The sequence below is a fragment of the Silene latifolia genome, unplaced genomic scaffold (assembly GCF_048544455.1).
Source record: "Silene latifolia isolate original U9 population unplaced genomic scaffold, ASM4854445v1 scaffold_70, whole genome shotgun sequence".
Taxonomy (NCBI): domain Eukaryota; kingdom Viridiplantae; phylum Streptophyta; class Magnoliopsida; order Caryophyllales; family Caryophyllaceae; genus Silene; species Silene latifolia.
Window position 1 is genome coordinate 2598599 of NW_027413609.1, and position 14050 is coordinate 2612648.

At 38.0% G+C, this 14050-nt stretch overlaps 1 protein-coding gene across 1 annotated transcript in view; it reads right to left on the reverse strand.

Annotated features, from left to right (window-relative positions):
* The window catches only part of LOC141639999 (uncharacterized), a 51546-nt gene extending 38640 nt beyond the window's left edge, over positions 1-12906 (reverse strand). The window contains exons 1-5 of the mRNA XM_074448967.1: positions 12720-12906; positions 11913-12071; positions 10040-10118; positions 1770-1850; positions 1614-1694 (exon numbers count right to left, since the gene is read on the reverse strand). Of these exons, the coding sequence (XP_074305068.1) occupies positions 1614-1694; positions 1770-1850; positions 10040-10118; positions 11913-12026 (355 nt within the window). The 5' untranslated portion in view covers positions 12027-12071; positions 12720-12906. The remainder of the gene's footprint in view (positions 1-1613; positions 1695-1769; positions 1851-10039; positions 10119-11912; positions 12072-12719) is intronic.
* Positions 12907-14050: the final 1144 nt, after the last annotated feature.

Consider the following 14050-nt stretch of genomic DNA (forward strand, 5'->3'; position numbering starts at 1 on the left):
CTTGCCCCTCATGTTATTCCTTTTAACTCAGAGGCGTACTAGAAAACTCGCAATAAATTAAATCCTGTAGTTCTGGCTACGTTTTCTTTATAGTTGGCTAATATCCTTTTGTATCCTAAAATACCACGGAATGAGACCTAAGGATACCCACCAAATTAGTACAATCACCAAATGCTATGATGATTCAGGTAAATAAGCTTCCGTCCTCTATTAATATCTACACCACAACCACATTTTCTGCCATTTGAAAGGCTAACTCATCTATCATCCATTGATGCATAACTCATTAGTAAGGCTATATCATCTATGGGTTATGTTAGGGTGCAAACTCATGTCCCACATCGGTAGAATAAAGATGTAAGATTATCTTTACAAGTGTCCAGAAAATATAATAGTACGAGGCCTTTTGGGAAGGATCCCAAGAATAAATCCATGAGGGCTTGGCCCAAAGCGGACAATATCGTACTATTATGGATTGTGGACACAGATGCAGCAGAGGCCCAACACGAGATATTTCACGCTTGCGCACAACAAGTGGTATCAGAGCTAGGTTCTACTTGGGCTAGCTCTACTTGGGCTAGACACGGATATTCATCAGGACCAAGACTTGAAGGTGGACGTACACTATAAGGCGTGGAACTCCTATAGCTCAAAGGAGAGCTAGTTCGCGTAAGGCGACATTGGTCTCACGGTGATGAGACGGCAGGCCGTCCAAGAGAAGATCGTCAACGACCCGGCGAGGTGGGATGAGGCTTAATGGAGGCAGCAAAAGCGATCCATGGTAAGTCCAATGGCGGTTCCGGGGCGGGGCGACGCACTGAGGCACTGGACTGGATATATTGGATGTAGAGGAGTTTGGTACGCAAGTGTAGCACAACCCATGAGACACATGGTGTGTCGTTTAAGGGGATCTTTATCAAGACTTGGTGATGCGAGTGTCTAGAAGTTGGGGCTGTATGGTGTGGGAAGTTCTCCATAGAGGTCAAGGTCCGAGTCAAGATGATGGTCCTTGGTTTGAGGGGAGGATTGTTAGGGTGCAAACTCATGTCCCACATCGGTAGAATAAAGATGTAAGATTATCTTTACAAGTGTCCAGAAAATATAATAGTACGAGGCCTTTTGGGAAGGAGCCCAAGAGTAAATCCGTGAGGGCTTCGCCCAAAGAGGACAATATCGTACTATTATGGATTGTGGACACAGATGGAGCTGAGGCCCAACACGAGATATTTCACGCTTCCGCACAACAGGTTACATACTTCAGCAATAATAATGCTTTCCCACCCGTATTATTACAGATTCAGTCAGTGGTGATTGTTGTTAAAGTGCTCTAGAAGGAAACGAAAAGATCAAAGAGTACACAAATACTTGTGTAAGGCAGCCCAACACAAGTACATTGTAAACGGGTTTCCTTGGTACCTATTTTTTCACTAATATTGGGTCAAGAGCTCCTGGTGAATTGCATTTGTTTACACAAGACTTCTATAAAAACACATTACAGAGGACTAATGACAAATATTAACAAGAGAAATATAAAACCGAAATTCACAAGATGTATTAAGATACTGTGTATGTCATTATCAAAGGAAGATTATACAGCAAGAGTGTCAACTTGCCTGTTAGACATTTTTCCAACTTTTGAACTTCAGCAGGTAATACTACAGTATGGAGAATAACTGCTGCATTTTTGTCCAAAACTGCAATGATGGACGTCAGTTAGTAGTCTAGTTTACTGAAAAAAAATTCACTCTCTCCAAATTAAACCACCTTACCTTTCACAACCCCATTTGGCCCCAAGATAAATTCATTTATTTGTTCCAGTCGCGATATTAATAGAACTACAGCAGTCACACCTGCAAGCCATAAATCAAAAAACAATTTGAAAGCAGCGTCTTTCAGCATACCACATACAGAAAATAGAGTGACTATACAACAACAACAACAACAACAACAACATCACAGCCTTAATCCCAAAATGATTTGGGGTCGGCTGACATGAATCATCCTTTAGAACCGTCCATGGTGAACGCACACCTCAAAATGCTAATACAAAGTCAAGGTAAACTTATAGGTTTTAAAATCGAAGTCCGAATTTCATTTATAAAAACTTAAAATTTAAATCGAGAATAAAGATTAAAACGATTTTGAAAACCGAAGTAGAATTTAAGGATCCGGAATACCTTAAAAGTAAACCAAGTAAAATATATAAGAAAGTGGTTGATAAAAAGTGTAATAAAGGAGAGAAGAACAAATAATTTTTTTTTAAAAAAATTAAATAAAAACACTAAATTTGTCGAATAACATCAAATACTAAAAATCCACATGTATCATTTCCCTCCATTGTGCCCTCTCCGTCACCATACTCTCCTCGAGCCCCACAAATCTCATATCGTGCTCTATCACTCTCAACCATGTCTGTCTCCGTCTCCCTCTACCCCTAGGGACCTTTTCAGTTCTCCAAGTCTCCTTCTCACATGGCCAAACCATCTTAGTCGATTTTCCATCATCTTGTCCTCTATTGGTGCCATTTTTACCTTTTCCCTAATCACCTCATTCCTTAATCGATCTTTCCTTGTATGGCCGCACATCCACCTCAACATACGCATCTCCGCCACACTCATCTTTTGAACGTAACAATGTTTCACGGCCTAACACTCGGAACCGTAAAGTAAGGCAGGCCTAATTGCCGTGCGATAAAATTTTCCCTTTAATCCTTAGGGCATATCTTTATCGCATAAAAACCCTGAAGCACTCTTCCATTTCAACCATCCCGCTTTAATTCTATGAGCAACATCACCGTCTTAACTCCCCATCTTTTTGAATAATAGATCCTAGATATCTGAAGAAATCCGACCCCTCAACAACATTCCCATCGAAAATAACTCTCCGCCTCTGTCGATCTCGACCCCGCTACATTAGTGAACTGACACCTCAAATACTCGGTCTTACTCCTGCAGAGCCTAAACCCACGAGTCTCTAAAGTATGCCTCCACAATTCCAACTTTCTCTCCACCCCCTCTTTTGTATCATCAATCAACACAATATCATAAGCAAACATCATACACCAAGGGATGTTGTCCTCAATATCCCTTGTCAACTCATCCATAACTATAGCAAAGAGAAAAGGACTAAGTGCGGAACCTTGATTCACCCCGATGGTAATGGGAAATTCTTCCGTTCTCCCAACATTAGTGCGAACATTAGTGCGAACACTTGCACTAGCCCCCTCATACATATCCTTTATGAGGTCAATATATTTTCGAGACACACCCTTTCTTGCCAAAGCCCACCAAAGTACTTCTCTCGGTACCCTATTATATGCCTTTTCCAAGTCAATAAAAACCATATGCAAGTCTTTCTTCTTGTCCCGATGGTGTTCCATCAACTGTCTCATAATAAAAATTGCATCCATAGTCGATCTCCCAGGCATAAATCCAAATTGGTTATCCGAGATGTCTACACATTTCCTAAGCCTTTGCTCGATTATCCGCTCCCATAACTTCATCGTATGACTCATAAGTTTAATGCCCCGATAATTGGAACACTCTTGAACATCACCTTTGTTCTTGTACAAAGGGACAAGAGTGCTTCTCCTACAAGCTCATGGCATCTTGTTGCTCCTCCAAATCTTGTTGAAGAGCATGGTTACCCATTCGATTCCTTTCTCCCCGAAGCACCTCCAAACTTCTATGGGTATACCATCCGGTCCCTCTGCTTTCTGACCCCATCTTTCTTAACACATTTCTAACTTAACTCTTTTGTATTCTACGCACAAATTCCCGATTAACCATGCTTCGGGGAAATTCTACAATTTTAATAGTGGACATCTTTTATACAACAACAACAACAACAACATCAGAGCCTTAATCCCAAAATGATTTGGGGTCGGCTGACATGAATCATCCTTTCGAACCGTCCATGGGTGAACGCACGCCTCAAAATGCGAATAAAAAAAGGGAAGATGAAAAACAAAAAGGAAGAACGAAAATGTAATGGAAAGTCAAGGTAAACTTAGGGGTTTTAAAATCGAATTCCGGCGTTCTTTTATAAAAACTTAAAATTTAGATCGAGAGAAAAGATTAAAACGATTTTTAAAAACCGAAATAGAATTAAGGATCCGGAATGAACCAGGTAAAATCTATAAGAAAGTGGTTGGTAAAAAATGTAATAAAGGAGTGAAGAATAAATAATTTAATTTCTTTAAATTAAATAAAAACACTAAATATGTCAAAAAACATCAAATACTAAAAATCCACATGTATCCTTTCCCTCCATTGTGCCCTCTCCGTCACCATACTCTCCTCAAGCCCCAGCACTCTTATATCGTGCTCTATCACTCTCAACCATGTCTGTCTCGGTCTTCCTCTACCTCTAGGGACATTTTCTGTTCTCCAAGTCTCCCTGGTGCGTCCATAGGTCTCCTTCTCACATGGCCAAACCATCTTAGTCAGTTTTCCATCATCTTGTCCTCTATTGGCGCCACTTTTACCTTTTCCCTAATCACCTCATTCCTTAACCGATCTTTCCTTGTATGTCCGCACATCCACCTCAACATGCGCATCTCCGCCACACTCATCTTATGAATGTGACAATGCTTCACGGCCCAACACTCGGAGCCGTAAAGTAAGGCAGGCCTAATTGTCGTACGATAAAATTTTCCCTTTAATCTTTGGGGCATATCTTTATCGCATAGAAACCCTGAAGCACTCTTCCATTTCAACCATCCCGCTTTAATTCTGTGAGCCACATCTCCGTCTAACTCCCCATCTTTTTTAATAATAGATCCTAGATATCTGAAGAAATCCGAACAGTCAACAACATTCCCATTGAAAATAATACTCCCCGCCTCTGTCGATCTCAACCCCGCCGCCACCTTAGTGAACTGACACCTCAAATACTCAGTCTTACTCCTGCTCAGCTTGAACCCACGAGTCTCTAAAGTCTGCCTTCACAATTCCAACTTTCTCTTCACCCCCTATTTTGTCTCATCAATCAACACAATATCATCAGCAAACATCATACACCAAGGGATGTCGTCCTGAATATCCCTTATCAACTCATCCATAACTATAGCAAAGAGAAAAGGACTAAGTGCGGAACCTTGATTCACCCCGATGGTAATAGGAAATTCTTCCGTTCTCCCAACATTAGTGCGTACACTTGCACTAGCCCCCTCATACATGTCCTTTATGAGGTCAATATATTTTCGCGACACACCCTTTCTCGCCAAAGCCCACCAAAGTACTTCTCTTGGTACCCTATCATATGCCTTTTCCAAGTCAATAAAAACCATATGTAAGTCCTTCTTGTCCCGATGGTATTCCATAACTGTCTCATGAGAAAAATCGCATCCATAGTCGATCTCCCGGGCATAAATCCAAATTGGTTATCCGAGATGTCTACACATCTCCTAAGCCTTTGCTCGATTACCCGCTCCCATAACTTCATCGTATGACTCATAAGTTTAATTCCCCGATAATTCGAACACTCTTGAACATCACCTTTGTTTTTGTACAAAGGGACAAGAGTGCTTCTCCTCCAAGCCGATGGCATCTTGTTGCTCCTCCAAATCTTGTTGAAGAGCATGGTTACCCATTCAATCCCTTTCTCCCCGAAGCACCTCCAAACTTCTATGGGTATACCATCCGGTCCCTCTGCTTTCTTTGACCCCATGTTCCTTAACGCCTTTCTAACTTCACTCTTTTGTATTCTACGCACAAATTCCCGATTAACCATGCTTGGTATTACCTCTACATCCCCAAAACCTTGTTCCTGATGTCCATAGAATAAAGTATCAAAGTAAGAACTCCATCTAGCCTTTATAGTGAGCATCTTTTATAGCGAGAGGAAAAAAACAAAAAAAAAGGGAGAAATTCTATATGATACCCGTGTTTTTTCAGACCTCTTCTTTTTCAAAATCATCACTTTATTACCTATTACACATTGTATTTTGTATTTTGTAACCTAAGTTGTAATTTCTGTTAAGTTTTACGTTAATTCTAACTTTCCATCAAGTTCTTCTTCCTCACCCATCAACCTTCATCTTCATTATCAACAACCATATATATTCATTTGTGTAACATTTTTCAACCACCATCCAATTTTTACTTTTACATTACCTTACAACCATCGTCAACTAGAAATATGTTTATCTGACACTCCTTCAAATCTCCAAACCTCACCTTCAGAACCCACCCTCAATGCCTTACACCAAGTTCACACCATACCACCCCTCAAACAGGCAACCAAGCCCTGAAAGCACAGAATCATCCCGATTCAATTATACGACTTTACGATCCAAAAACGCTTGACGGGTCCCGGAACTTACGATTCTATGTAGGATCATAATACGATCCTAGGATCCGATTCTATAGTAAAAATAAAAACAAAAATATATATGTTTATATAATGACGTTGTAAAACCCAAATTTTGTGTAAGTTGTGGAAACATGTTAATACAAGGATTCTAAAATCATTAATTATCAATATTTTATAAATAAATATTAATAAAGAAGTGTTATTATCTTGAATGATATGTTTTTACAAAATAAAAAACTATACTTAGGGAGCTCGTAGGATCGTTCCTACGATCCGGTTCTACCAATTCGACCCTATCCACACCATCGATCCAAAGTAGAATCCCGACCCTAACAACATTACATGGAAGCGTCAATCCCAACCCTAACCCTAACAACATTGCATGGAAGCGTCCATAACCATTAAAAAAAAATTCGTTTCCGCGATCGACCTCATCATTAACCCACCAAGACCAAGATAACAGCAAAACGGATATGGACACGTGACACGGCATATCATAAAATTTAGGACATGGTACACGTTATTAAAATTTAATAAAATATAAATTTTATAGTTATAAAAGTGCGATTTTATTTTTGTGAAAGTATTTAATATTAGATTTATATAAGTGAAGGTAAAACTTAACATTTACTATAGCTTATTCTCATTTCCCACTCAAACTCATCTTCTAATTAATCTTTCAACATCTCATTCACCCCCAATCTAAAGAACATCATTCACCCCCAATTTAACTCATTAGTCATTACACCCACCAAGCTCCACGCCCTACGATACTCGAACACGGCACTTGGATGACGTATTCCGTATCGATACGATACGTAATACGTATCAGATACGCCGATTACAGACACGATACTGACACGGCAAGGAAAACTTACATGGAAGACGAAGGAAGCGATCCGCCTACAATGGAAGAGGAAAAGGAAAGATCTTGACCTTCACACAGATCTGGTTACATTGGAGTATGTTATCAGTGCTTGGAGAAGGAGAAGATCTCAAGGAGTTGAAGCCTGATGGAGTGATGGGTGTAAGGAGGTTCTGTAGCAGGAGGTAGAAAAAAAAGGAAGAGAGAGAGAAAAAGAAAGTGGTAGTGCGGCGGGTAGGGTAGTAAGTTAGGGTTTCTATTTTTTAAGAAATGAGTGGGGGTAAAAAGGTGGGTGGATGACAGGCTGACGGCTAGAAAGATAAACTATAATATTTTATTATGTTTTATTCTCTAAGTCACCTTTAATACAATTATTACATACGGAGTAGTGTAGGACTATCACTTACACAAAACAGAAAAGATACCAATTGAAAGCAAATTTTTTATTTATTTCTCAAATATGATAAAAAAATATATAAGATGTATCGTATCCGTGTCTATAAAATAGTCAGGAAACTCCTTTGACCGTATTCCCGTATCTATTAAAATTTAAAATTACGTGTCGGATACTCCGATACGTGTCGGATACTCCGATACGTATCGGATACGATACTTCATTCCCGTGTCTGAGTAACATAGTCCGCGCCTCCACCATAGAACAACACACACCATTCACCTTGGATTGAACTTGATTTCATTTGAAGGTGTGTCCAAATACCATGGACACACGTCCGAGTCGAGTCCAAATACCATGGACATGTGTCGGATACGTGCCCAAATAAATTTAAAAAATCAGTGTCTTTATACGTGTCCAACACGTTTTGAAGTGTGTCCCATGAGTGTCATTGTCGGACACGGTACGCTGGTAAAAAGGAGTGTTCATGCTACCTAGACCATAACTTCTCGTGAATTTCGAGATTTCAGAAAATCAGTCTCAAAATCTCTATTATATTCACATATAAGGTTTGGAAACCTCCTGCTTCATATGACGGAAATTTCATACAAATTGAGATAAAACAACTTTTGTTAACTCTAAAAACAAAATCAAGTGAAATGTAAAGGAGAATTTGATTTTACTTTTTTTAAACTTTGTAATTGAAAGATACAGAAAGCATAGGTAATATGAGAGAACGGAATTGGATGATTTATATGTGCAGAAAGACAATGAAGTTGTTGAAATGAAGTACACAATTACACATCACCTTTCCATACGTCTTTACAAAATTACACTTATTCCTATACCAACTATATAAGAGATCAAAGATATAAAATGTCTAGCCATCCACGAAACAGATGTCGACACAGATGTCGACAGAGAATGACCTACTTTCTTATAGGTAATAGAGAATATTTTTAAAGGATACAATGGGTTGACCCTTATATACAAAAAGAAAACATGAGGAAGTAGAAATAGATCTAGACACCTCTGCTCTCAAGCTATCATGAGTAATCTCATCTAAAACAAAGAATAAGGTCAAGTGTGCTGGTTGAAGTGGAGAACATGGCTCCAACTATACAGCAACTTCAAAAAGTGAAATATGAACTCTCGACGCATAGAGACAATATCATCAGAATATCAGATTTATGATGATTCCATTTCATCCAAGTGCACCACCAAATCAGCAGTGATATCATCTTACATACTTCCGCAACAGTTCTACCCTTATTCGTCCTTCTTACCCAAGTCAACAAGACATCTTTACCCTTACGAGAAGGATCTAAATTCACACCAAAATAGACAATGAAAAATGCAAGGGAAAGACCTAAGAGCAAGAAAGCAAAAAATGGTCGGTGGATTCTTTGTTGTCAAAACAATAGAAACAACTATCTCCAGTCGGGATATCCTCTATAGCTACTGCCCAAAAAAAAAGGGTTATGCTCTTTCATGTACATGATTTACTCAATCATGTACACATTTTCAAATGACGTGCTACAAGTCCTTAAGCGTAAGCTCACTGAGTCTATATTCACGAAGGTTTATCAGCTTTGTCTTGGCATGGCAATGTGTTTTACATGCCTGACACCCTTGGAAGAGTTTCTTTGAAAACAGGGGCACACATTGTACTTGCCAAGCAGCTATTATGGATCACTTCAGTGGGAAACATAGAGCTTTTGACAATAAACATGCAGAAAAGAGGGAAATATATCTTTCTCCCAATACTTTGCAGTGGCGAATTTATAATTTGTAAGAAAACAACATTTTTTTCTGTTTTAAATGGAGTAAAAGACTCAAATTCTTTTTCTTTGTATTACGATGCAATAATGCAAAATGGCCTACTAAACTGGTTGTTGTTCTTTCTATAATGAAGAGTGATGCAATTTTAAACACAATTAATCATTATGAGTCATTCGGAAACAATCTCTTGGTATCAAAATTTAAGTTTTAGTACAAGAGTAAGGCTGCGTACATCCGGGTCATACCCTATTATTTGGGGAGCCGTTGAGGCACTGTGGAAATGTTGCTTTACGAAAACAAACGGTTAAATATATCCATATGAGAAATATCCAAATAAGAGACTATGTAACTTTGTGTATCTGAACATTTATTCATGCAGCTCTCTTTGGGCACATGCAGAAAAGCATTTCGAAACGAGCATTTTGACGGTAGGTAAGAAATTAAAACTACCCCAATTTGTTAGTCTTAATTTTCACAAGTGGTTGATTTTCTTTGTACTCCACATTGTAATCTTTTTCCATGGTTGAAGCAATCAAAAAGTAAATTAACAATCAAAATGTAAAACGGTAAAATAACAAGAACGGTAGAGCCGAAAATAAGAACACATTCACGACAGAAAAACTTGGAAACAAAAGGTCAAGTAGTCCCAGGAAAGTAAAAATAATTTAGCAATCAAATACTACCTGTGGCAGCCTCCATTGCAGAGGCACATGTTATTCCTCCAAACCTTTTAGAAAATCCAACTGCTGCGTGACTATCATTCTGAAGTCACAGTGAAAGAGAATGCAACATCCAATGAGTGCACTGAATATTAGACCACTAGCACTGAGGTGAAATAAAAATGTAAGCAAATGCCACTATTTTGAAAGAGCAACTGTATCCTCATAGCCATGACTATAAGTAAGGAAAGCTCTGAAAACTTAACAAATGCGAGTCATATAACAAAAGTGATTTGATTGGCCAATAGGGCAACAGAATGTCCAAAATTTACAAGTAAACATACCAGGTTATGACATAGATCAGCCTAACTAAAGAGTATAAGGAGCAAAATGTGTGTTAAAAGTTAAGTCCGTACAGTACCTTTTGTGCGAAAAAGACAAAAAAAAATGTAGCAAATATATGACACCAGCCACCCAAGGTGATTCATGCAGCACAAGTACCATAGTGGTTGTGAGGAATACATTTCAAACATCTATATCAAGAAAATTATGAATAATAAGTGAACATTACTTCCTAGTTCCTACTATAGATTAATTACAGTAATGGCAATGCTACACAAGTGTAATGCTAACAGCTTAGAGGTTCTTAGTACATATACGGCTAACTGCAGCTTGTAAGATGTAATGTGATTACTGATTAACGGCCCTTAATTATAAGAATAAGAATCAAAATGTGACAACATTTCCAAGCATTTTGAGCTACAGCCTTACTAAATTTCTCACATCATGTGTAGATGGCCAACTTGATGAAAAAAGGATCCTAAATCGGCCAAGAATAATACATTCTAAAAAAATTGTTGTTGCATACACAGTAAAAAAGAAGAGAATTCATTAATGCAATGAAAAATGCTGCCAACTGAACTTTTTTTATTAATATGCACCCTATATCAAAGGGAAAGGCCTGCAAAATACTGGACAGGACAGCAAATCAGGCACTATGAGAATTTCGTTCAACAAAAAATATAAAGGGCTCAAATGAAACTACTCTCTCTGTCCCCGGAATTTGTTTACCTATTCCATTTTAGGGTGTCTCATTCATTTGTTTACCTTACTATATTGGGAAGGTTGTTTATTGGTCCAATTGCACTAATGTAGCCAAAGGCTCATTGTTGTTTGGTTTTGGATTATGATGGAATAAATCAAAATGGGCTTCTTTTATTGTGAAGCGGCAATCATTCAATGCAGCTCTTGACGCAATTTTCATTTTGTGTCATTCGGAAACAACCTCTTAGTTTGAAAATTCGCGGCGACTGATGCGATGAGGCCCCAAGGCAACGAGACGTAGGCGCAGGCCTTAGGAATATGAGGCAAACAACAAAAATGTATATTTTAGAATTTTGTGTAACAATAGTCGTCTTTCAGTTTTTAAAGAGAGCTAAGATGTATTTATAAGTGCTATGAAGGATGCGGGGAGAAGAGGAGGGTAAAAAAGTAAAAGAATTTGGGAAAACAATATGGCATTGCACAGAAGTAATGCACCTCGAGTGCGCCTCACTAGTTGCGGCTAGGCACACCTTTTTCAAACTAAGATAAACCAGGGAGTATTACAAAATTCTTATAAATAGAAAGACACAAGGTAAATGCATTTCTCTTCAACAATCTCATTGGATGGCCTGAACATGTGAAATCTAATTTGTTTGTGGCAAAATGACCCCATAAAATGATCAAAACCCATTCTCAAGGTAAAAATAAGATAGCAAAAGCCAAAAGGGAATGAAAATGTGTGCAAAGCTAATAAAGCTAATTTGTTTGTGGCAAAGCTATGAAGTCAAAAATGTGTGCCCTAAAGTAATACAGTATATTTGAAGAAAGAGAAACATAATTGAAGTTGAGGTACCTGAGAATGAAAAGCTTTGACAGTGTAGCCAGAGCGAAGTAGTGAAGCAGCCAAGTCGAAGCTAATATCATCATCTAGTCCCACAAAACCAACCACATTTGGTGCGGAAGTCATATTTTCGTATCCTTGTGCAACAATCCACGTTATATGAGATCGAGCCTGTTGTATAAGTGAAATAAATAAATAAAGGCAGTATTCTAAGAGCATCCGCAACAATGGAGTTCCCCATATTTTATCTCTCTTTTTCTCATTCGTCCACCTCATTTTCCACTAAATTTATCAGTTACCCTCCCCATTTTATAATTACATCTCTGCAACAATGGGGTTCCCCAACAATACTAATATACACATAAATAATTTGGAAACCTCCCCATATGCTCCAAAAGTTTGTGTGCTTTTAGTTGGGAACCTTCCCTAAAACTAGAAGCACCCCAAATTATGGGAAACCACCCGCAACAATGAGGCTCCTCATTTGATGAAAGAGAAAGGATATGGGGAGGTTAAAATACACCTTTGCGAATGCTCTAAGGTTTAAAACGGATACCTCCAATTTGTGGTATTCTAGGCAAACTGTATAGCTAGCTATTGAGATACTAGTTCCGTATGATACATGTATAATGTAATGTGATCAAACTCAATACTGTGGAGCAAGTCAAGTCGGATGAAACAAAAATAAATAAAGAAATGAATTAGTAAACAGGCATTGAAAGCAATAAAATTGACACTATCACTTCATTTGCTAATTAATTAAATAATTCAGCTCAAAATAAAAACTCAGAAAATAAAATAAAATCAAATTACACTTAACTTGTCAGTTGTAAAGGCTGTAGATGATGATGATGATGATGATGATGATGATGGAGAAGAATGCAGAGATGAGTATCACATCAAGAATCTGTGATCTCAAATCACAAGTAGTAGCAGTTAGCGAGAATAGGTTGACTTGTATTCTTATAGAGTATTCTTAATTTTTAATTCATTATTAGTTTTAATAAGTTCGAAAACTGGGATGTACAATCAATCCTACACGGAATCCACTTGGAAGGATATGCATCAAACCTCCACGCCTGTTCTCGTCGTCTTCCTCATGCACATACAGGGCCTACCGTCTTATTATTCGTCTTAAGCTTAAAACACATGGCAGTGTCAATTTTTAAGCAAATTTGTAAACATAGTTGCTCTTTCATTGACTTAGTTTACTCTTTTGTAGACTAGACCTAAGGTCTCATTTGGTTGTCCTTTCAATTCATGGGAAAATAAAAATCCCATGAATTATAAAAAGTGGTGGATGTTTGGTTACCAATTTTTTTGGCAAAATGTAGGCATTCAAGTTTCCAAAGAGTTTTAAATACCTACATAATGGTGGAATTGAATGACCTAGCCCTCCTAGGTAGTTCACAACTCCTGTGGAATTCAATTCCCGCATGCGCAACCAAACGATTTTTCCGAATTCATGTGAATTCGTATACTGGAAAATAATTCACATGAATTGGATATTCCGGTATCGATTAAATTCCTAGATGAATCAAACGAGACCTTACATTCCTATCCTTCCCCAAAAAACACAATAAACAAGCCTTTCTAATTACTTTCCTCACAAAATTAATTAAATCTGTCAAATTAATGAATTACTAGTATTGATGCACTACTTTAAATTGCATATTGTATAGCTAGCTATACACAATTAATCAAATCTTCCTTTATTAGTATTTTTACTAGTATTTTCGCAGTACACATTTTACTCAAGACAGTACATTTTGACAATTTTACCCCTCTTATTTCCTCCGCTAATTTTACCTCCCATCTCTCTCCCTCCCACTGAACAAAAGTCGTACATTAAAATGTATTGATACTACATCTAGGAAAACAAAATTAAATCAAAACATATTTTTGTATTCTATTGAGAAAAAAATTAAATCAAGTGTATAATATTGTACTGCATCCAAAGAAAATGAAATCAAATTCACAAAATTGTACTGCATGGTACATTTTGCATAAAAAAGGGAAGATGTATACAGTACACTACGTCCCCCCATCCACCACCATCCTACCCAGCCTACCACCCCACCCACCGCACACCTAGCCACCCCCAAGTCGTTATCCGTCAATCCTCCGACGTCAATGCACTGGTGTCGATC